The sequence below is a fragment of the Ochotona princeps genome, chromosome 22, assembly GCF_030435755.1.
Source record: "Ochotona princeps isolate mOchPri1 chromosome 22, mOchPri1.hap1, whole genome shotgun sequence".
Lineage (NCBI taxonomy): Eukaryota > Metazoa > Chordata > Mammalia > Lagomorpha > Ochotonidae > Ochotona > Ochotona princeps.
This window is the reverse complement of record NC_080853.1, coordinates 37,258,615-37,281,711: the sequence shown is the minus strand read 5'-3', so window position 1 is coordinate 37,281,711 and position 23,097 is coordinate 37,258,615. Positions and strand designations below refer to the sequence as shown.

At 51.2% G+C, this 23,097-nt stretch overlaps 1 protein-coding gene across 3 annotated transcripts in view; it reads left to right on the top strand.

The window, feature by feature from the left end:
* Nucleotides 1-22,863, top strand: part of SYNDIG1 (synapse differentiation inducing 1) — a 133,572-nt gene extending 110,709 nt beyond the window's left edge. For 2 of the 3 annotated variants that reach the window (XM_004593318.2, XM_058679601.1), the window contains exon 4: nucleotides 21,797-22,863. In XM_004593318.2, coding sequence (XP_004593375.1) covers nucleotides 21,797-21,955 — 159 coding nt within the window. In that variant the 3' untranslated portion in view covers nucleotides 21,956-22,863. Of the gene's footprint in view, nucleotides 1-1,820; nucleotides 1,955-21,796 lie in introns of those variants that run through there. The other variant, XM_058679602.1, reaches the window with a different exon arrangement.
* The last annotated feature ends 234 nt before the right edge of the window (nucleotides 22,864-23,097 follow it).

Below are 23,097 nucleotides of genomic sequence, written 5' to 3'. Positions count from 1 at the left end.
ATGGGACACCCAGGTTAAGTTAATGGCTCTGGCTTGGCCTAGACCCAGCTGTCTCAGGGATTTGGGGAAGTGAACCCACAAATGACAAATGGACGAACTTTCTCTTTCTCGGTCTCACTCTCTCTCTTGCACACATGACTTTCAAATATAGCGAAAATAAACAATTTTTTAGTCAAAAATAAGTTGATGTGACTCAACAGAGAACAGTTACCAGGAAGTTGTTGACAGAGAGGTAAATTTCCCAAATATCTTGGTTGAAACTTTTCAAGCTGATGCCCATTTAATTCTAGGGAAGTTAGCAGTGATCCGGGATGGAATTACAGCCTTCAGCAAGTTGCTCCATGTTACAAGCCTCAGTGGTGCTCCTCCAAGCGTGGGTGTCTGGGACAGTAACAGCAGCCAGCATTGCCACGCATGGGTTCCAGCCCAGACCTGCTGAGTCAGTTGCTATGGGCATGTGGCCCAGCCATCTGCGGGCTCACAGGTCCATCAGAGGATGCTGGTGCAGCCCATGTTTGAGGTCCACTATGCTTAGAGGACACTGCTAATCTGTCTTACCTGAGGAACCATTGCCCAGGGGAGGACATGTCTCAGAGCTTGTCGGGGGATAGGGGCATATGGGAGCACCATGCGGGACACCCCGTTCTGGCTCACCACCTGGTCTTTACTGGCAAGTGGTACACAGAGCAGTGGTTCTCTGCTGGTAGAAGGAGGGGGAGGCGAGTGGAGGGAGGTTGAGCAGTGAGCCTCCCTCCCTGTCCCTTCCACAAAGCTGTCCCTCCAAGGGGCCCACCTCTTTCCCTGGCTTTGAAAACATGCACGCGCACACGGTGCTGACTTAACCATAAAAGAAGGGCAAAGAGCTTTACAGCTTGATTTTCCCTGTAGTATACAGTTTGCACATGATACGTGTAACACTCAGGATCAGTTCGAGACATCAGTATCAATATTTGGCACGGCTGTGAAGCATCTGACACAGAAATGTGCAACAGCCTAATTGATCTGCTCCCTAACACACACTTGCTTTCAGCTTCTCCTTTGGCCAGCATATTCACAAGTGTGATTCCACTGAACCCATGGTTACTCACAAGTACATTTATTTAAATGCTGCAAATTGTGCTCCAGGTATCTGTCGATTTTTTTTAATTCCCATGAACAGCGTTATCTATCCTAACAGGGTTCAGGAATCAATTTTCAACCCTCTGGTAGATAAAAATGAGATCTTGTCACTTTTGGATTTACCTTTGATTGGTGGATGTAGAATGTTAGATATCTTTGCATGTATTAATTTCTTACTCCTTTTTTGTTTCCTCTATAAATTGCTGGTAGTTCTTTGTCCATCTTTGTATTTCAGTGATTTGTAGATGCTGTTTGTATATGATGATGGTCTGTCTTTTGTCTGTGAGCTTTTTTTTTCTCTTTTTTTTATTTTAGACATATTTTTATTGCATTTCATTTTTTTTAATTAATTACATTGCATTATGTGATACATTTTTTATGCACTGGGATTCCCCCCACCCCTCCCCACACCCTCCCCCCACGGCAGATTGCTCCACCTTGTTGCATTTCCATAGTTCAAATTCAGTTGACATTCTTTCATTGGAGGTATTTACCAAGCATAAAGTCCAGCATCTTACTGTCCTGGTAAGTTCAATGGTTTCTTGGTGAGACCATCTCTGGTCTGAAGGTAGAGCCGGCAGAGTATCATCCCAATCAATTAAAAGCCCCAACATAATATTTCCAACCATTTACAACATTGTGATGCCACAATGTTGTAAATGGTTGTCTGTGAGCTTTATCACCAATGTTTTTCCTCCCAGTGGACTGGTCTGGCAGTGATGCCTTCTGCTGTGCCATAGGGTCCTCAAGTCTTCTGTGGTTGTTGGAAGGAGCCTTAGAGAGCCCCGGGTCCACCCACTTCTGTACAGCCAATGAGAGCGCATCAGCCATTGACTCAGCAGAGAGCAGGACCTGTACCGATGTCTCCCAGACACTGTCTGAATACGAGGTAGCCTGACTCGGCAGCTTTCAGTACTTCCCTGCTCCAAGCGGTCTCCAATGGCAAGGAAGCTTTAGCTTCCAACAGCCGTCTCCCTGCTGATGTGGAGCCCCCCCTGACATAGGAGACACTCCCACTCAACACTGGGCCAGGGTGCAGGCCTCACATCTCAGGAGCACTCAGGAAACCACAGGAGCCTTTTGTCAGCAGTTTCCACACTTTTGTGAGTGTCAGTCAACCTTGTCAGGACACATTAAATGAAAGATTCCAGGTACAAAGCAACTTGTGAGTTTTTCCATTCCCTCCTGTTGTGAGCAGAGCCGTGAAGACTTGCACTGTGCCCCTCCATCCCGCCTGGGACAGGAGGCGTCCCTTTGCCAAGTCAGCACACCCGTGCTGTCTACCAGGCTCTCAGCCCTGGCGACCCTAAAACAACTCAATAATGGCCCCAGGGCAACTCAGATGCACCAGAGAGAAGCTGTAAAATCCTTGCTTTCCATGAAAAAGGTCAACATTCTCATCTCAATCAAGGATTCCTGTGTTTTTTTCCCTAAGATCTGTGGGAAGATTGAAGCTGTCTCCCATGGAATTATAGAGAAAGAAGTGAGTGTTGCTCTCACTGTCCCGTCTCCAGCTGCCCAAGTCCGGACCTCAGGGTGTGAGACAGCAGTGGTACACAGGCAGATCTGAGCCCAGAAAGACGAGCATGGACTGCGCCTCACAGAGCGCTTACCTGAGGACCGCTTAGGGTGCCCCTTACTGCAGCACATGATTCTAACTGTGAGAAGCGACTTCATCTGCCCACTCAGTGGAAGGATTTGGACTCAGGAGGCACAGTGAAAGCAAGACTTTACTGATGGCCTTGCAAGGCCAAGTGCCTGCTGGACCGGCACAGGTGGTTTAGAGCAAGCTACGTCTTAGCACAGCAGGTCCCTTCCTCTCTCCCCTATTTCCCCGTTGGCTGAGTACTATGGGGTCACAGGCTTCATGCTGTTTGCTTCACAGCTATTTTGACCCTCCTCACAGCTTGTTTGCCCAAGAACCTTGCAGGCATGTGCAACCCAGCTATTGGGCTAGCTAATAACTTACCCTGTCCACACCTCTGTAAGCTGCTAGTCATCTACTCACAGCCCAATGCTTGCCATTGCAAGTAAGCCAAATGTCTACTTCTCACAGTGCCTAACACTAGTTAATGCTGCTAATCTCCTACTGTACCTCATTTATAAATCAAACTTGTGTCCGGAGCCATCCTCAGCCCTAGGCACTCACCCACCCAGAAGGTGCTCCCTGCAGACCACGGGGTGGACCTGGAAGGCGTCCCCCACAGACCATGGGGTGGACCTGGAAGGCGTCCCCCACAGACCACAGAGTGGACATGGAAGATGTCCCTTGCAGATAAGGGCCGCTGCAGTGTAGTGAACTGACTGCTGCTCCTGTTTGATTTTTGCAAATTACCTCCAAGGCTTTGCAAAGCCTCCCATGAAGACAGGCCTGGTCTGCCACTCCCTAGATGTCATACTGCTCTGTCTTTCTCAACGACCTCTTGCTGCACTGAGAGCCTCTTGTTATTTCCTGCCTGAGATGCCAAGGAGCAGCAGTCCCCAGGAAACACTCAGCTGGAGATACAGCGGATACCACCCCTCACCTCCAGCTGGGCTGTGTCTCTCCCAGAGCTCATTTTTCCTGTCGGAAGTGCTTTAGGGTAGGAGGACAGCCAAAGGTGTGACCTTCTATCGTTTTTATTTACTACATTCGTATAATAGGACACCATTTTACACAGCTGCACAAATGCAGTGAGTTACATGTGCCTGTTTATTTTGCAGACAGCGAGCTCCCCCTGTGATCCGTCTCAGCCGGGTCATTTACCTTGACTCCAGTGTGACCATCTCCAAGGCAGGAGAATGTGGGAGCTCCTCTTCATTTATTTGTCTGGAAGGCGGTGCCAGGTACTCCGATCCCAGGATAGGTGTCAGGGGGAGAGGACTGCACAGGAAGCCCAGACTGTAGGTGGCATAACTCCCCATGGCATGACAGAGGCTTGGATCATCATGACAATGCTATATTGTTGAAATGCACCCCCTCCTTCTGCCCCTTGGGGACAACGCAGTATAGAAGAGGCGAAAGAGACACTGAAGAGTCGGCGGAAGGGGAGATCCACTGGGCCACCGTGCAGGGAATGTTGGGAGGCTCCAGTGTAGGGCCTACTGCCAGCCATATCCACTGTCGCCGTAACACTGGACTGGGAAGAGCAGGGACGGCAACTGACAATAGGACAAGTATGTCAAGAACAGATTAGGGTGGAGGAAGCCTAAATGTGGGTGCTTAGGGTGGAGGAAACCTAGAACTGGGTGGTTAGGGTGGAGGAAGCCTAAATGTGGGTGCTTTTGAAGTGTAGCACTGGATGAGTAACACGCCAACACGCTGTAGAAAGTGGGTAATTTTGGCGAGAAGCAGCAAGGTCGACCTGAGGCCAGAGGCTGCAGCTCGGATGAGTACATTTCCATGAGCTGCAATGCAGGTTTGGGTGGTTGCTGCCTCCAACTTCAATCTGAATGCATGGTGTCACTTAGGGGCAGAAGGTCAAGGGACAGAAGCCATGGCTGTAAGGGCTTGCACTGAGAGGCTACGACCTGGGGACAACCTTTGGAAGAAGTAAACCTGGGGTCCAGGTTGTGGAAGTCTGCAGTCTGCGTTTTCACCAAGAACCAAGAAGGCCACACGCAACTGTAACGCAGCAGAGAATGTGGCTCAGCAGCCGTCCTGGGCTCAGGAGAGAGTAATTAAGTGACCAGTGAGGCACAGCCATCCCAACAGAAACTTGAACCTGACACCTACAGCCCCCATTTGAAATGCGACTGGGAGCGAGGCACATGTTCTCTCTGTTCAGACACTCCAGGAACAGAGCCCCAACAGTGGAGACTTACTTTAGGGGTTCCTAGACTGGACTCCTTCCTCTGAGCAATGGGAGACCCTCCCTCTCCATGGTACCCTTCCCTGCTCCCATCTCCTGGCCTGGCCAAGGTCGCTCACACTTAGGAAAGTTAATTGAGTTGTCCACCTGACAATGTCAAGGAAAACAGCACCCCATGATGTCACTGTGCGATTTTTCTGTTTGCCACTGTGTGAGAAAATGCAGAGAAGAAGTGAGAAGGGAAAAAGCAGGCCTTAACTCCACAATTCCTTAGGTGACATTCATATGTTCAAAATCAGATGTGGCTGGAGGATGTTGTCTGCAGCGAACACTGAAATGCATTTTTTAAATGAAAAGATGGATTGATTGGGTAGATGGGTGCCTAGCAACGAGGGCTATACGTGCTCAACCACAAGCGCTTTTCCCTCTTCTGCAGATCTGAAAAATTCCCTCAAGACACTGAAGAAACCAGAATGAAGCCTGGTCCCTCTCTCCTGGCGATGTGGAAAGGTGGCAGTGAGATTGGGCCAGGGGAGTGGCAGTGTGGTGTCCAACGCTGTGCAGTAAGAGTGTTACGGCCACTGGCACTTGCCACAGCCACCAGTGTAGCTGCTGATTGACGTAGCCACTATGATTCCAGAAAGAAAAGTAGAATCTGATACTCAGACACAAACAGTGACAGTGCTGACCAAGTTCACCTCAGCACCAGCTCTGAGCCAGATGGACCTGTTCCAAGCCTTCCCTGCAGCCCTCCCTGGGTAGAGCACCAGAATGTGCAACGTTAACACCTGCAGTTGCATGCCCCGGTCTCTCCCCATGTCCCATCCCACACTTGACTGCTATTAACAAAGGGTTTCATTTTAGAAGAAAGGGAGATCAGCAAACGTCTAAGGATGGAGTTCCCACGTGCCGTTTACCCAGCTGACCCTTCAGCTGACAACTCATGCAGTGGCTCACTGGTTGAGACGAGTGAGACGAAGCAGCTGCTGTCTGCTTCAGCCCAGCTTACTCTGTTTTCACTAAAAGGCCATTCTCTGGCCCAAAGATCCCTTGACACAGGGTGGCTGTGTCTCCTTGAGCTCATCTCGTGGTCTGATGGCTCTTATCATGATTAGACTTGTGCAGGTAAAATGCTATTATCATTTCCCATCTGGGCTGTGTTTGACCCCTTCAGTACCACTAATGCTGAAGCCGGTGTCCTGGCTGAGGTCATGTCTGTCAGTCTTCTGCACCTGAAGTGTACTCTTCTTGGCTCCTTTCCTAGTGTCCTCTGTCACAGAAACTCACTACAGAGGCCATGCTTAAGGAGGGGCACTGTGTCTCCTCTTTTTGAGGTTATCTGGGATAGATCTGTAGGGGAGAGTCATCTATGGACACCCATGAATTGACTCAGGATTTATTTGTATTAACATGGACTTTGGCTAAGGACCCAGAACCGCATCATTGGCTTTGTTGTTTTATCTAGTGTTTGGCCCCTCTGTGCCCTTGACCGTCTAGAGTTTTGGAAGTACTTTCTTACTGGTTTTTGTGCCTCAGGCTCATCTTGAATGTTTCTCAGCAGAACCCCAGAAGCAACTACATACTCATGGAGCCCTGGTTCCTATTCTTGGGGAATGATGTTAGAGACCCAGCCCTGGATCCTGGATGTGTGTGTGGTCACTGGGATGCTATTGACTCTAAGGTCTTCCAGGGATGGAGCTGGGAAGTAGGTGTGTCTACAGTCAGCTTTGTTGATAGGTGTATACTGATGACTGTGTTTCAAGGAGTTCACGGGAAGCACAATTAAAGGTTGGGTTAGGGTTAGGGTTAGGGCGATGTTGAGCATCGCAGTCCATGTTTAGCTGTTTCATCCTGTGTATCTTTCATGAGGGTCTCTTGTATCTGCCTATCTCTGTGTCAGGATGAGCATGAACCCAACACAGTGCTTCTGACCCTGACATACTCCTTCACCTAGCACAGACTTGTGGTCTAGCTTGTCCATGAGGAACCAGGCTCCAGCCATCACACTGCCCATTTACTTAATACAAATTTGTAGTGAGTTCAGAATCCTCACCCCATGCATTCGTGGGAGTCAGCTTTGTCAGCTGGATGGCGTGTTTAAGGGCATGCCTTCTGCCTTCAGCTCTGCTGTCTCTGTGGCTTTTTGGAGTGACTAGGTCCACACTCCCCGTTTACCCTCTCCAAGGGAGAGGATCGCACAGCTCTGTCACACAGTTCAGATTGTTTGTCCTTCTGCAGTTCATCCTGGCACCCTAGCCACTTTTTATTTCTATAGCTTAGGGCTCACTCTGTTCACTGAAAACTCCCTGGGATTTGGACAAATGATAGGGCTGGGTACCCTCCCTAATGGTACCATGCAGATTAGTTGCCCTCGGATTTGGAACAACACAAAACAGTAAAGCTTTGAGAAAAGATCCCAGAAATCAAGTTACATGCCACTGTATTACGTCTCCCACCCATGGCTTCATGGGAAAGAGAAGTCACCCAAACTCAAGAATCGAATTCTGGTGGTGATTAGCAAAGAAGAAGGAGACTTTCACAGCCCAGCTCCAACCAGACACCCAGATCCTCAGGATGTACATCAGTAGGCAGTTATGGCTCCAGTTTATTGGGTTCTGAACACAAGCTGGTCCAAATGCACAGTTCTGGGGAGTGGGCTCTACTGCCTAATCTACCCTGAGCTCCCCCAACATAGCAAGGACATTGGTAAGTTTCAGTCGTTGGTTGCTCACACAGAACAAGGCAGCAATGAGCTGAAACAATAGTTGAAATGTTCTGTGGGCACTGGTTCTAATCCCGGCAGCTCCACTTCCCATCCAGCTCCCTGCCTGTGGCCTGAGAAAGCAGTCGAGGACAGCCCAGAGTCTTGGGACCCTGCACCTGTGTAAGAGACCTGGAAGAAGCTCTGGGCTTCTGGCTTCGGATCAGCTGAGCTCGGGCTGTTGCAGCTACGTGGGAAGTGAACCAGCGGATGGAAGATCTTCCTCTACGTCTCTCCTTCTCTCTGTAAATCTGACCTTTCAATAAAAATAAATGAATTTAAAAAAAAGAAAGAAAGAACTGTTCTGCTGCTCGTAGAGACTCTGTTTCCCAAAGATGGCTACAACAAGGTGTTCTCCCTCGTGCTTGCCTCTGGAGTGGCCTTGCTCTTGCTCACTCAGAATGGGATCTTCTGGACTTGATGTGGCGTCACCACAGAGTTTATCCCTAAAGTCCCATGCACCCTCTGAGCCTGGGCTCCCTCCGAATCCTGTGATGCCCATCCCTGGAGTCCTTTTTTTAAAAACATTTATTTATTTTTATTCGAAAGGCGGATATACAGAGAGGAGGAGAGACAGAGAGGAAGATCATCCGTCCGATGATTCACTTCCCAAACGGCCGCAACGGCTGGAGCTGAGCCAATCCGAAGTCAGGAGCAAGGAGCCTCTTCTGGGTCTCCCATATGGGTGCAGGATCCCAGGGCTTTGGGCCATCCTCCACTGCTTTCCCAGGCCACAAGCAGGGAGCTGTATGGGAAGCGGGGCCGCCAGGATTAGAACCAGCGCCCATATGGGATCCCAGCACGTGGAAGGTGAGAACCTTAACCACTAGGCTATCGCGCTGGGCCCCCACCCCTAGAATCTTACACAGGGGTGTGAGAAACACCAGGTCCCGAGGTATTCGTGCCTGTGGGAAATCTCAGGCCATCCACAGCTTCAGTCCCTGAGCCACCTGGGCCCAGGCACTCCATATCTGAGAGAAGCCAAGCTGGACCTCCAAACCAACCCATGGTCTCGCTCCATGCCACTGAAGAGAGGCATTACCTGTCTGCCAAGCCCTGCCTTTAGCTGTTAATGTACGCCTCTGGGCGCACTTACCTGAGTCCTTGGTACTGTTTCTTTCTTTCTTTCTTTTTTTAAGATTTATTTATTTTTATTACAAAGTCAGATATACAGAGAGGAGAGACAGAGAGGAAGATCTTCCGTCCGATGATTCACTCCCCAAGTGACTATAATGGCCGGTGCTGAGCCAATCCGAAGCCGGGAACCTGGAACCTCTTCCGGGTCTCCCACGCGGGTGCAGGGTCCCAATGCATTGGGCCGTCCTTGACTGCTTTCCCAGGCCACAAGCAGGGAGCTGGATGGGAAGTGGAGCTGCCGGGATTAGAACCAGCGCCCATATGGGATCCTGGGGCGCATTCAAGGCGAGGTCTTTAACCACTAGACCACGCCGCCGGGCCCCATGGGTACTATTTCAAATCCTTGCATGCACCAGTATTTTTGTTCTCTGAAATCCCCTGGCACAGTAACTGTATTAACTACGGAGAAGGAAAACCAAGGCAAGGAAATGGAATGCAGCTTGCTGCTTGCCCCAGAGCTCAGAAGGAATGGCTTTGAAACCTGTCAGGTTTCAAAATTGTGGACTAAGCAGTGTGTTAAGCCACCGTTCTCAAAATCTCTATTCCATCTGGGAGCAGCAGATTTGATCTCTCTGCTTTTGCTCCAGCTCGCTGCTGACGCATCTGAGGAGACAGTAGAACATGGCCTGTCCCTGACATAGGAGGCCAGGATGGAGTTCCCGCATCCCCATTTCAGCCTGGTCCAGCTCCAACCACTGCAGCCAGTGCAGCCGTTTGTAGAATGAACCAGCAGGTGAAAGATTCATTCGTTTATTCGTTCTCTCTGTCGCTTCCTCGCGCTATGTCTCTCACTCTGAAATAAACACGTCCTTTTAGAAATGGAGAAAGACAAGGAGAGAAAGACAAGGACGGACGGATGAACTAGACCACGTGCCTCTGGAAAATACATGGGAAACACTTGGGAAGGAGATGTTGGATAAATCAGTTACAACCACGTCTGCTGGGACCAGGCTGCAGCTGAATGGCTGGAGTTGACTCATCACTGCTCTCTCTGACAGGTGTACTGAGCTGCCCATTGGAAGGGGAAGCCAAGCTCATGGACTTCCCGGATCTTGTCACATTCCCAGGCAAAATACCCTTGTCAGTGACTTTGGTCTTTCAGCCAAAGCTTCTGCACCTGGTGAATGTAGATTATAATACCAGGAATGGAGTAGTCCCAAAGGCCGGCCTTCCAACCACTGGCCTAACAGCCTGTACTGCAGGTTGGCGCCGTCTGTTCCCACGCCTGCAGCTCCCACTGAAACAGCTCAGCATGCCACACTAGCTTCAGGCAATAGAAAAGCCAGTGGAGCGAGAAGAGGGGGTGAACATAGCCTTGAGCTGTGGTCTGGCTGCTCCCTTCAGTTCATGGCAACACCTGGGCTGAGAAAGGCCAAGGTCGAGCTGGAGAGACTCTGGCCTCAGCAGTAATGACAGATTCCGTTAGATTGATCTGATGTGCCAAGGACTGAAAATGCACAAGGCTGCGCATCCTCAGGCCATTCCGGGAAGGAAAATATTCACACGTGACTGGCTGTCCCCTTCCTGACCTACAGGGGCTCCTGCTGCTGCCCAACTCCTGCTGCTGGCCACCTCCAGCAGTGGCTTAGAGGATGTGGGCTCCGGCAATGTCTTGTAGGAATCAAGGTGCCCTCTGCCCTGGCAGAAGCCAAGCTGGTGGCCCACCTGCAGAACCTGGTATGTGACCTGATCTCACTCTCCTGGAGTGACTTCCACCCACCTGCAAAGCCAGGAGCAGCAGCACCTGGCCTAGGAAGTTGTCAGCTGCACATCTGAACCTCCCTCCCTCAATAGGACTGTCCAGGTAGACGTCTGCCCTTTGGAGCGTGCATCTCATTTGGAAGTCCGGGAGGCACATTCTGATGCAATTCTGAGTCACCGCTGCCCTCCCATCCCATGCCAAGAGCACCTGCTGACAGACCGCAGACCAAGCACTCTCCCAGCAGCTGCCAAGCAATGATGCTGTGTGCGTTGTTCCCCCAAGTAAAAGCTCTAGGTGGCTAGAGATCCTAACCTGCTCTCCTCAATGTTTTGACTGCAGTGAGGGGTAATTTCCTGACTTTGATTCCAGAGTCATTCCGGCAAGCAGCTTCTCAGTGAAGCAGTTGGTGGAGGCACACTTGTGCTAGCCTGTGCACGTGCAGGTGAAACAGCCGGCGGAGCTTTGACAGGTGGCTCGAATGCCATCTGCCCGTGTCACACGCCAGCCCACAGCAGCACGGCTGAGAGACAGGAGCCACAAGACTTCAAAATACAAGGTTTAAGATGAATAGCAAGGACCAGGGGACTCAGCACACACTCAGGCGAGCAAGTTTTATTAGGTTTCTTCCAATATGTCATTACAAAGCTCCAAGGATCTTGTTTAAAAAAGGATGGGGAGGTGAGAGGAGAGTAATAATCACAGAAACGTAGTAACATAAATTACAGGATCTTATTGTGTGTCCAAATGGTTCCAAGCAGTGGAGTTACAGGTGGACCACCATCCCCTTATCCTCAGATTAATAATCAACTACAGCCCGGCCAAAACGCAGGTTTTCCACCACCCTTCTCAGGACACTCAAGGCTTTGGGAGTTCTTATGCATCTGATGAAGCTGCCAAGGGTATCCCTGTGAGGAAATGGTACCCAACCTTGAAAAGACAAGAATAGGCCTCATACCTGCTCCCTGCTTGCCGCAGCCTACATAATTCCTAGGCCTAAGCATGCTAACCTACATAGAACTCCTAACGTACCTGGGCTAAAATGATGCAATGCGTGTGGCAGAATCCAGGGGAGTCCATCCAGGTTGCATGCGTGCAGCCTTGACTGGCACTTTGAAGGCAAGCTTCCTCCCTCCAGAAACGGAAGAGCAGTCCTGGAGGAATGTTCTCTTGGGGCCCGTCACACCCTCTGGGAGGGCTGCTTGGGAAGGAAGAGGGAGAAGTTCAGTTCAGAGGTGAGCCTCAGGTACGATCAGCACTGAGCACCCATTCCTACAGTTGTGAAGCTAGAGGTCCAAGAAGAGGTGCCAGCATGGTCAGGGTGTGTTAGGGGATCTTCCAAGGTGCAGCGAGAAGCTTTCTGTCTCCTTTGTCCCCAGGCTAGTGCGGAGAGCACCCACATACTCTTTCCTGGGTGCTCCCTGCTCATAGCTGCACCCAAACCCAGTCATCTGCCAAAGGTCCCTACTACTAATGCCATCCCATTAGGAGCGGACCTTCCATCCACTGGAGTTTAGTCACCCATGTGCCATTGAGAACTGAGAATCAGCTGGAGTAAAGCCCCCTCTGCAGGAAGACGTTTCCCCTTGTGGTTCTTGTGCAGTTGTGTGGTTTGTAGGCGTATGCCAGCATCACCAGGCATCATGGCACCTGCCCATGCTACTGACTGTGGAAGCTTCCTGCTTGTTTCTCATGGATACAACATAAATGCTGTTCCTTTCCACAATGTCATTGTGCTTGTCGAGTTAGTTCAAATCAGAAACTAACCAAATGGCAGGCTTTTGAGGCATCAGCAGCCGATCATGAGACAGGCTCCCAAGAAGCCCTCTGTGAGACCGATCACACACACTTAGCAAGTCCAGATCCAACTCTTAGAGTGAGTCGTCACAGGAGCTGAGTGTTAGAAACAAACACCCAAGCCAGAAGCAGTGAGGTCCAGGGCCTTGGAGTCAGACGGTGTCCACAGGTGCTAATGACTAGAAGAGGCCAATGTCTAGAGTATACCATGGCTGGTGTTGCCTCACTGGCATGTTGTTTTGCTCACATTGCAAAAGGCACAGGTTCACTCAAGTGTGTTGGGTGTGACCCCAAGACTTTAGTAAGTGGTGTGAATTAGGCAGACATCATTATGAGAAGGCAGTAGACAGGGAAGCCTTCCCCAGAGACTCAACACCTGCACAGGTGTCGGGAGACCTCCTGGTGAAGTAGAGGCTCTTCAGGCTCAGAGTGTAGCATGAGAGAAGTGCCCAGCAAGGCAGGAGGAAAGAGGCAGATGAGAACAGGCTGTGCAGGTGCTCCTGAGGAGAAATTAATGTGGGTAGTCGGATGTGTAACGGGTCTTTTTTTTAAGAAAAAAGTCAATCTCTGCCATTGTCCATGCCTGCAATAATGGACATGTATCTGTGTGTGAAGAACTATACTTTAGTAATGATGTAAGAGAACTCTGGGGGTAGGGAGGGAGAATTGAGGAGGGGGATAAAGGAAATTCCAGGGCCTATGGAATCCCAGGGCCTATAATGAAAAGAAGTAAAATTTAAAATAAATAAATATAAAGATGTATCTATTTATTTGAAAGGTTGAGTTACAGAGTGAAAAGGAAAGAGAGTAGGCCACATCAGTACAGGGACTCAAGGCTTGGCCCGTCTGCTGTTTTCCCAGGTGCCGTTAGCAGGGAATTACATGAGAGCTAGAACAACCTGGACTTGAACCAGAGCCCATATTGGATGCTGGTTTTGCAATCAGCAGCTTCATCTACTGCACTACCATGCCAGCCCCACCCTTTTCTGTTTTGACATCCATCTTGCTGTACTAATCGGGTTGATTCCCGTGTGTTATCTTCTAGGAAGCACTCCATTCAGTCTCGCTGAGCCAATCTACATTGTAATCCTCAAATCGGATGTTCTATGACACAGACACTGTATTTCCCAATCGTAAAAGTCCCAGTGGCCAAGTGTGGATGATTTTTCGTTGTTCCAAGTCGCCACTGTTGACTGTAGATTCACCATGAGCTCGTCTCCCTTTTCAAGCATGTAAATTGTTTTCATCCCTGAAGCTTTCCTGCCACCGTTTGTGAAAGCTTGTTAGTCTTCCTCTGGCGGGGCTCTTCACCAGTCACAAAGAGAGCCAATGGAATTATTTGGACATCGTTGAATCCTTGCGGCTACTTTTTTTTTTTTTTTTTTTTTTTGCCTTAGGTGGTATGTCACCCAACCTCTTACGTGTTTTTCAGCTCTCCAGGCAAGTTCTAATTATTGAGTGTCTTTCCATGGAGATCTTGGATTCTTTTTGTTTTCTGCCCCCACTTTCTCATTGCATGCCGAACTCAAGGTTACTGGGACAGTGACCTCACAGGAAGTGAATGCATCCAGTCCCTGCCTTCCAGTGGCTAGCATGTTTAGGAACAGAAAGACGCCAATGTGTCCAGTGTACAGGAAGTCACTGGTTTACCTAACTGGTGCAGGGTCCTTCTGGCCTGTGCATCCATGCTCCACCAAGGGTGCTGCTACCAAAGTGCTCCTATACAGTCTCTTGCACCCAGTGGGTATGGCACCCTCCGCAGTTTCATTGAGCCACTCTGTGGACCAAAGTGAAGCAGGTTTTCTTGGTTTGCATGGATGGAGATCAGGCTGTGTTTGCTGAACTTGTTCTCTAGGGGGAAGTTAGAGCTCTGCCCTTCACCCTGGGCATTCAGTCTCAGAATCTGCAAAGCTCACGTCGCCTACCCAGCCAGCGTCGGTGGCCTCTCCAGGAGGTTGTTGCTGGATGTCATCACCTGGCAGTGTATATTTAAACCAACTGCTTTGCAATAGGAAAATAATATGTTTTCCTTGAGGCTGCAGTACATACTGTTCTCGTCCAGCTCACTCCTGGTCCCCAAGGCCATGGGGCTCTGTGTGCTTGTTCTTGCACTATGCAATGATGCTTTCTTGTCTTTTTTGTTCACACGTACATTTGTTTCTATCAGTATGTCTATACTGCTGTAGACTCCCTGCCTTTGACTGTATTTCTTCAAAAGGGTGACACTCTTGAATTTGCCTGTTTGGATTCTCTGCGGAGCAACCGGCTTTAAGCATCACTGTCTGCAAGGATCGTGGCCCAAATAACCTCCTTGGAATCACAACCACAGGCTACACTGACTTGTGGATAAAGACCATGAGTAACACACAGGTCTCGCCCGGTCAGAATGATGACTGGGTTTAGAAGACTGTGGCTTAATCGGCAGCTGCTGGCCCACCGAGAGCTTATCTAAATCTCCTAAAATCTGCAAGCAGGCAGTCTGGCTACAGCAGTGGTATAGGGAATGAAAAATCAGCACAGATAGGCCAACTTCATGATGAAATCAGCCAGAGCACATGCTGGGGTTATTTGGATATGTATCTAAAGTGAAGGAAATTAAGTCATGCACACATCTCAGGCTTAACCAGCAATAAACTAGGGATGCTTTCCGGGCACAACCTCGCTGGCCAGACCCTGCGGGCAGGGTCTCTGCAGGAGACTGAAGGTGGCCCCAGATCCCTTGGCCTGTCTGTTCTGTGTTTCCTGCCTCTTACACCTGGCCTGGCTCCCACGACTCATTTGCAACCATGCGCCATGGCAGAAGGGATGTCTGAGTGTTTGGAGACATGGGAGAAGCCTGCATCTTCTTTCTCGGTGTCTTGGGACCGTTACACACACCCTGAGCTGCTGTCAGTAGACAGGACGTCCAGCAGCATCCTCTAGGGTGGACAGGAAAGAGCAGAGTGAGCTGTTGCCACTAAGAGGTCGGGTGCAAGTGGACCTGGCTGCCAGCTGGTTTCAGATAACCTAGTACCTACCATGGAGAGTAGAAGAAACCCATAAGCTATGCCTCAAACCCTCATCCGCCACTCCCAACCCCTGGAGTAGCTTTCCTGGCAGCAACCACTTACCTTGGAGTCCTCACCACTGAGGGAGGATGCGTGGGCAGGTACAAGCAGGTGACTGGCGGGGTCTTGGACTGCTGCCCTCCTGAGACACCTGACCCCTCTCTTGCACTCGGGACTGGAACCCTCTAAACACATATACACATACACACCCCACCCCGGAACCTGCTCCCTTTAGTTACCAGCCCCTCCTCCTCATCTGCCTTCATGGCTCACCAAGCTAGCCAAGCTCCACAACACTGCCATCTCCCCTGGGACCCTTTATCTCCCACCCTTCCTGCCACCCAAGGGACACCAGGAGCAGCATCTGAGGATCCCCTGCCCAGGGCCTGGCCCAGTCCTAGGCCAGCTCATGGTGAGTTCTGTTTCCCATCAGGTCAGCATGTTTCCTTGGCGATCCCAAGAGACCTCAAGCAAGTTGTCACTCAATCAGGAAATGACTCCCAGAGGATGCACAGCAGTTGTGCTGGTGCGACACCCATGCACCCTGGTTCTTGCAGTTCTGGTTGCACACAGACCTGCAACTCCCAACAGGCATCTACCACAGACTAAGCTGAAACGACTGAAGAACCTGGGCCTGGATGGCTAGAACACATCCCTCACCACAGTCCTTCCTAAAGCCCTTGCTACGATGACAAAGAATAAAGAGAGGGTGGCTTTGAGCCTAACAGTTAGGGTACCAATGGGGACACCTGCCTTCCATAATGCAGTCCTGGCTCTGGCTCCTGACCCCAGCTTCCTGCTGAGGGACACCTTGGAGGCAGAGCTGATGACTCAGGTGACTGGGGCCCTGGGAGGCCTAGGAGGAGTTGCTTAAGCAGGCTTTTTGAGGAGTCAGCCAGCAGGTGGGAATTCCTTTCTCTCTCTCTCTCTGTCTCACAAATAAGCTGTTTTCTTTTAAAAATAAAATCATGGACACACAGTCATGAAGGACTAAGGCTGCCCTGGAGAGGCAGAAGACAAAAGCCTCAGCAGATTTGGGAAAGTTGTATGATGATGAGCCGGGCCCCACCGTCCAGGTCCCCAGCGGACTCACTCCCTCTTCCCTGCCCACCCTGCTGCAGGAGGTAGCCAGGCTTGTCCCTGAAGAAGCAGAGAAGCCCACCCTTGAGCTCCCGTGACAGGTCACAGTCAAATGCAATCACACGCAAAGATACTGTAGGAAGTACTTCCAGGGGAGGAGCATAAGGAACGTATGAGACAGAAATGAATCTCACATGGAGAATTGGGTCCCATTCCCAAGGCAGCTCATTATATACACATGGATGCAAGGGTTCCCAAGTCTGAGACACTTCTGCTCCCAAGCATTTTGGGTCAGAGAGGCCCTACATGCAGCAGCTCACCTGTTCTAGAATATCCTGGCCCAGTGGCTGTATGTCTTGCTGGTGTTTGTCTCAGTGAACCTCTCTAAGCTACAGTCCTGGCTTCTCCCTAGGGTGCTCCCACAAGTGTGCTTACTCAGGCCAGCAGGAGACATGGCACCAAACCATGCAGGAGTCACCTAGTGTTGTATTGGATTTTAACCAAACACCTGCCATTTAGACTTCATCAGGAGTTTTGGTACTTTTTTAGGTTTTTCTTTATTTGAGGGATGGGGACAGATACATAGAAGTCTCCTATCTGCTGGGCCAGGTTTCACTGGATTGAAGCCAGGAGCCAGGACTTTCACCCAAGTTTCCTGCATTGACAGAAGAGACCCAAGTACTTGCACAGAGCTCTGACTCCCAAGGTGAGCAGCAGAATCAGGAGTCGGGACCAGGCAGTAAACTAAGGGTACTCCGATGTTGGAAAAGAACATCTTAGCTCTTAGGCCAAACACCTGCCCCTCTAAGATATTTTTGGAAAGATTTAGTTTTGGTACTAAAAGGCAGAGTGACATATAGACAGGAAAAGATAGAACCATCTGCTGGTTTACTCCCCCGGTACCTGGACCATCTTGCACTGCATTCCCAGACATGTTTGCTGGAATTTGAGCTGGACTGGAAGCAGAGCAAACAGGATTGGAACTGGAGCGTAGATATTGCAAGTGTCATATTGCTGACCCCAGTGGCTTAAAGTGAGAGTTGCTGTAAGAGTCAGAGTGAGGAGCAGCCTAGAAAACGCACCTGGCATTGGACAGTGGCAGGAAAGAAACTTGCGTGCTTGGAGTTGTGAGTCCAACCGCTGCCCTCAAGTGGCTGTTTGTCCTGAAGCTGAGCTGCCCTCCCTATCTACACCCAGAAACTTCGGTGGAGGGTTAGCTCTCAGTACCTTGTCAGCACCTGCCAAGTTCTGGGCGGTGATCAGTAATGGGAAGTGCCTGGTGGTGTGTCATCCAGCCAGGCAGATATTGGTCCTAGAGGAAAAATAAGTCATGAAGTGCCTAGAGTGCTGCTAACTTCCAGAGAAGCAGTTCTGGGCCTGTCACACTCCACGTTGGAACACCCAGGTCATGAGTCTCGGAGAGGATGGGTGCAGGGGCATGGTAAGGGGTCATAGCCTTGGTTTCCCCGCATGCTGCTCAACTCCAACAGCATGCCCCCTGGGTGATGTAGGACCCCCTTACCTGTTATCACCCGTAGAACATTTGGGAAAAGCAAAGCATGAGGCGACTCCAAAGGAGCCAAAGGAAGCCTAGGTTTTGGCAGCAACTCAACCTCAAGTCAAGGGAAGCGTTAGCTCATGGCTCGAGGAGGTGGGATCAGAGTCGCCCAGTTTGGTATAACCCTAGACAGCCGGCTGCACCTCGGTCTGCAGGATGATGGCCTGGCATCACCAAGAACCAGATCCCTGGCAGCTTGTAAGAGTGAGACATGGCTAGGCTTGGGCCATGCCCTGTGAGGGATGCATTGTCTGTGGATTTTGATGGGCTGTCCTTCGCTAAGTCACCCCAAGGCTCTTCCCTGTGCAGCTGCTTCCTCATCTGTAGCAGACAGGGCTTCTTCTGACTCAATGAGTGCGTGTACATGTGCAGCCCTCTGCCCCGGGCTGCAGGGACACCACCTCCACAGTGCACATCCTGACAAACCCTGGAACTTCTCTTTTAGGTGTTTTTGCTTTCTTCTGGTTCATCCTAGCGCTTGCCTCCTCCCTGTGGGGTGCTCTGATCACTGTGCGTCCTCCCAGATCATCTGTCTGCTCTGCCAGCTGCCAGCCACTGTGACTACTTATCTGAATTCACCGAAACTTAATGATGAAGTGAGGGGCCTGGCATAGCTGGTAAAGCCAATGCCTACAATGTTGGCATCTCTAAGGGTGCCAGTTTGAGTACAGGAAACTCCACTTCTGATTTAGCTTCCTGCTAATGAACAGCAGAAGATGGCCCAAGTGCCTGGGCTCCTCCACCCATGTGGGAGACCTGGATGAAGCACATGGCCCCCGACCTTGGCCTTGGCCAACCGTGGTCACTGCAGCCATCTGGGGAATGAGCCAACAGCTAGACAGCTCCCTCTTTCCACTCTCATCTCTCCTTTCTACTCCTCTCATGTTCTCTTTCTTAGTCTCCCCACTGTCCTGTCTCCACCAGCAGAGAGAATTGCTGGTGAGCAAATGAAGTTGAAGCTTCGCAATGAGCCCTCCAAAGAATGCGTGTTCAGCTTTGTTCCTGAGTACTGCTCATCATGAAAAAGCAAAGAGCAAGATCCTTATGAGCCTGCTAGAAAGCATCAGTCACTGGGCAGTCCACTCTTGGCTGGCTGGCGGTGACCCCTCTGGTCTAGGGAGTGTCCAGGCATGGCAATGCAGTTCTGGACGCAGCCAGCCATGGAGACTGCAGTCTCACCTAAGTGCATGTGTCCAGGCCATACATCCTGTTGCTTTGTTTCTCAGGGACTTGAGCTGGTCTGACGTGGCTGACAACACTGAGTGTTTTCTCTCCTTCGGTCTACAAGCCGTGTTTCCTATCAGTAGGACATGGCTGGCAGTGCCTTCAATCAAGAACTGGAATCACAGTTCAATGTGTAGCGCTTCAGGGCACACACTCGGTGCCTCACACACTGCACTGCTCAGCTGTGCCTGACCCAGTCCTGTGCTCCGCAGCCGAGCCCTGATGCCCTGGTGTCTTCAGGCTCTGCGCCTCCCCAGGGTCCATCACCTGTAAGCTGCAGCCATGTGCTCTACCTCTGAGGAGCTTCCCAGGTGCAGAAGCACCGCCCCATCCCCACAGGGCACCTGATGTCAGCCCTGCACCAAAGCACCAAGGCACAGACCTCAGTGGCTGCTCAGGACCCAGGCACTTTGTTTCCTGAGTGGACATCTCCAGAAAAACATCAACAGCAGCTTTCATGACTTCTTTTGTGAGAGGCCAGGAGAGGCAATGCCCAGCGGCTCTCACCTGGGAACAGGGCCAGATGCTGACACGACTTCTGGGAATCTATCAATGCCAGTGTCTGCATTTGCAACATGCCACATGCTGTCACCTCCCCCTGTGCAGGGGGAGGGGCCCTCACAGGTGTGCCACGGACGGCTGCTGGCCGAGCTGGGATGCACTGTTGCAAGGGAACGCTGTGGATCCAGGCTGGCTCTGAATGCAACTGCTCTGACAAGACGAGTCTGGTCGGGGCTGTCCCCTCCTCTGTGGGTGTCAGCCCTCAGGTTCTCAGGTCTGGGTGGGCTTTTCCTGAGGGTCACTGCTCCAACAAGATGAGCCTGGAAGGGACGCGCCCCCCTCCCCTGTGGGTGCCAGCCCTCAGATTCTCGGGTGGGCTTTTCCTGAGGGTCACCGCTGTACATTTCAGGAGTGTAGGTTTCCCCAAAGCAGATCCAGAGGTGCCATGAGGATGGGGGGTGGGTCTATCCAGGAGGTGCCAGGGCCTGTCTGCAGGCGAGCAGTGCTGTGTGAAAGAGACCAGCGATGCAGCACTGCAGGTAGTCGTCATCTGTGTGCCTTGGAGCCACCTCTCACCTGGAGGGGGAACACGGATAGAAGCCAGAGAACCTTCAGCCTCCAGCTGAACAGAAAAGGCAACCACACAAGAAACAGCAGTGCCGCTGCTTGGGGTGAAGCTGAGCTAATTTACGTGATGGTAATTAATGACTGGTTCTTGGGGACTTTCTGTCTGCACTCCCTCAGCTCTACGTCATACATACAGCATCTGCGTGCGTCCACAAGCTCAGGAAGAAGAAAATCAACAACCCTAGCCTCATGGACCCAAAAGGGGAGAGGAGGAGGCGTAGGGCACATTCGAATGTCTTCCCAACAGAGCTCAGGTTTCTAATGCCACAGGGCGTATTTGTTTCTTGAGTCATCTCTGAGCTGTGCCCTCTTCTACCCCTTGGCCAGGTGTGTCTGTTGTTTGCTTTGATGAGCAACACAGCAGCTCTCACACCTGCCAGTAACCCCTAGCAGCATCCCATAGCATGGGGAGGGAGGGGGCTGGGAGAGTGTGTCCCGCATGTGGGGAGGGGAGTGTGCTCCACCTACTCACACACTGAACTTCCCAGCACCGAAGCTCCTGGCATCCATGTGCCTTGGTGGTCTCCACCATCTGCCAGGGGGTACCCGCACAGTGGAAATGGCTGTCTCTTCTGGAGGTAGGAAGCCAAGAGTGAGCCTACGGGAGCTGTCCACCCCATCAGCAGAGGCCATGCAGTTGAAGCATTCATTTTTCTCCACACTGAAAACCCCTGAAGCCAGTTTGCAGGTTCCTTCTCTCTCTTGGTTTCGTCTGGCCCCTAGAATGCCCACAGCAGCTCAAGGCACCGCACCTGAGGGCAGGGGGGAGGCCTGAGCCATCCTTGCGAGGCTCAGGAATGCACACACCTTCCCAGACACACTCCACCCCCCAGCAGCCAAAGCTGTGGCCAGGTATGGGTCAGCCTGTCCGACACTGAAGACCAAATCAGATGTTCCCATCCACCTCATGACCCCCAAAGCCTCCGAGTCCCACTTGGCAATTGAGTGCTCACACACACAGGCCTGCTCTGTAGAAAGTTGTTGGGCCCCTAGTGTAAGTTCTGCCAGCTATAGCAATGGCCATGGGGAGGATAGTCAGGAAGTGACCACGTGGTGCCCAACAAGTCGAGTGAGTTCCGAGGACCCTGTCAATGAGTTAGTGACCTTGGAATTGCAGCCCCTTTCCTATTAACAAGCAGTTCGGATTCACTAAGGTAAGTGCATACATGCGTTAGGAAATTCAGCAGAATTCAAATGAAAAGCAGAGGGCTTCTCAGGCTGACAAGGGGCATTGGAAATGGGATCACCCTATCTCTAATGCGGGTGGCCAGCTGGCCCTTGGCTGTTCCTGAGAGCCAGAAAGGGACTGTAAACTTGCCCAACAACTACCTGTTCTTAGTGGTGACACCATTCCAGGCCTTCTCTCCTGGGATGGTTCTTGTCTCCCTGGAATCTGTTTAAAGTTGCACAGGAGACACTTGCTCACCTTGGCTTCCTTGTTCTCCAACTCTGCAGACCAACAAAGCCATGGCCAAGGGCGACTTCCATCAGGCCAGCACCAGTTCCCGGCGAGCCCTGTTCCTAGCTGTGCTGTCCATCACCATCGGCACGGGCATCTACGTGGGCGTGGCCGTCGCCCTCATTGCCTACCTCTCCAAGAGCAACCACCTGTGAGCTCCTTGCAGGCACCAAGGGGTCAGGGGGAGGTGGTAAAGGGGACGGGAGGGACCTGGGTCAGGACCCCTCCCTGGCTGTGCTGGACAGAGGACTGACTGCCCATGACCCTGTGGAGCCCTGGAATTCCTGTCGTTTCTACCTTCTGATGTCATTGTCACAGCACTGTGTAGAGCACTGGGTAGGTGGGCACTGCTCATCCTCCCCCACTGGAAGCTCCAAAGAGTCCCCAACCCATGTGGCTGTTCCCAAATAGATCCTGGTGGCCCAGCAACCACGCAGCTCTCTGAGGCCTTGCAGTGCCTGGAATGCCACCACATCAGCAATATACAAACAGTTTAACAAAAACAAACCATTTATTTTTTATGGAACATGGTGCAAGAGGCAGAGGTCAGGGGAGCTGTCGCTGTGCTCTGGGTAGCCTACTTGCCTCCCCTGTGTGCCCCACCCCATACACACCACCACCATCCTCCATGTACCGTGTCTGCTGGAAGAAACTGGGGCAAGAAGGAAGAAGACAAGCAATCACTTCCGTTCAAATCCAGAAGAGCGTGCGACCTGCCCCAGCCAAGGAATGTGGCCTCCTGAGGAAGATGTCTCAACTCAGCAGCTACCTGCAGCAATATGCAACCGGAGGACCTGCCCAATCCAGGCCAGGAAGAGGTCACAGCCCAGCTGCAGACTCCTGGGCAGGCCAAGGGTTCCCCGTCAAACAGGATCCTTTGGGGACAGTCACCCGGCGGCCATCAGCAGTGCCACTACCGATCCTACAGATGAGATGGGCCTTACTCCGTGGACTGAATGAATAGCTATTTTCTTGTCATTTTTTAAAGTGTGACTCTGCTTCATGCTGCTTCAGTTATCCAATGAATGCCGAGAAAGAAGTCATCACAGGCATTTTAATACCATTTCACTGCTGTTTTACGTGTTCATTCTTTAACAAAAATGATCTTTTAGCTCGTTGGCTTCAAACTTTTCTTTCTGAATTGCAATTCTTGGGTTGCCTTTAGACCTGTCATTCTCTGTAAAGGAACCCCAGAATTCCCCCACCCCCACCCACCCCCCCGCCAAGGACATGCCTGCTGTGACAGGTGGTCCTCTTACAAGACCACAGCACCCCCAGATGCTGCCTCCCGATTGTA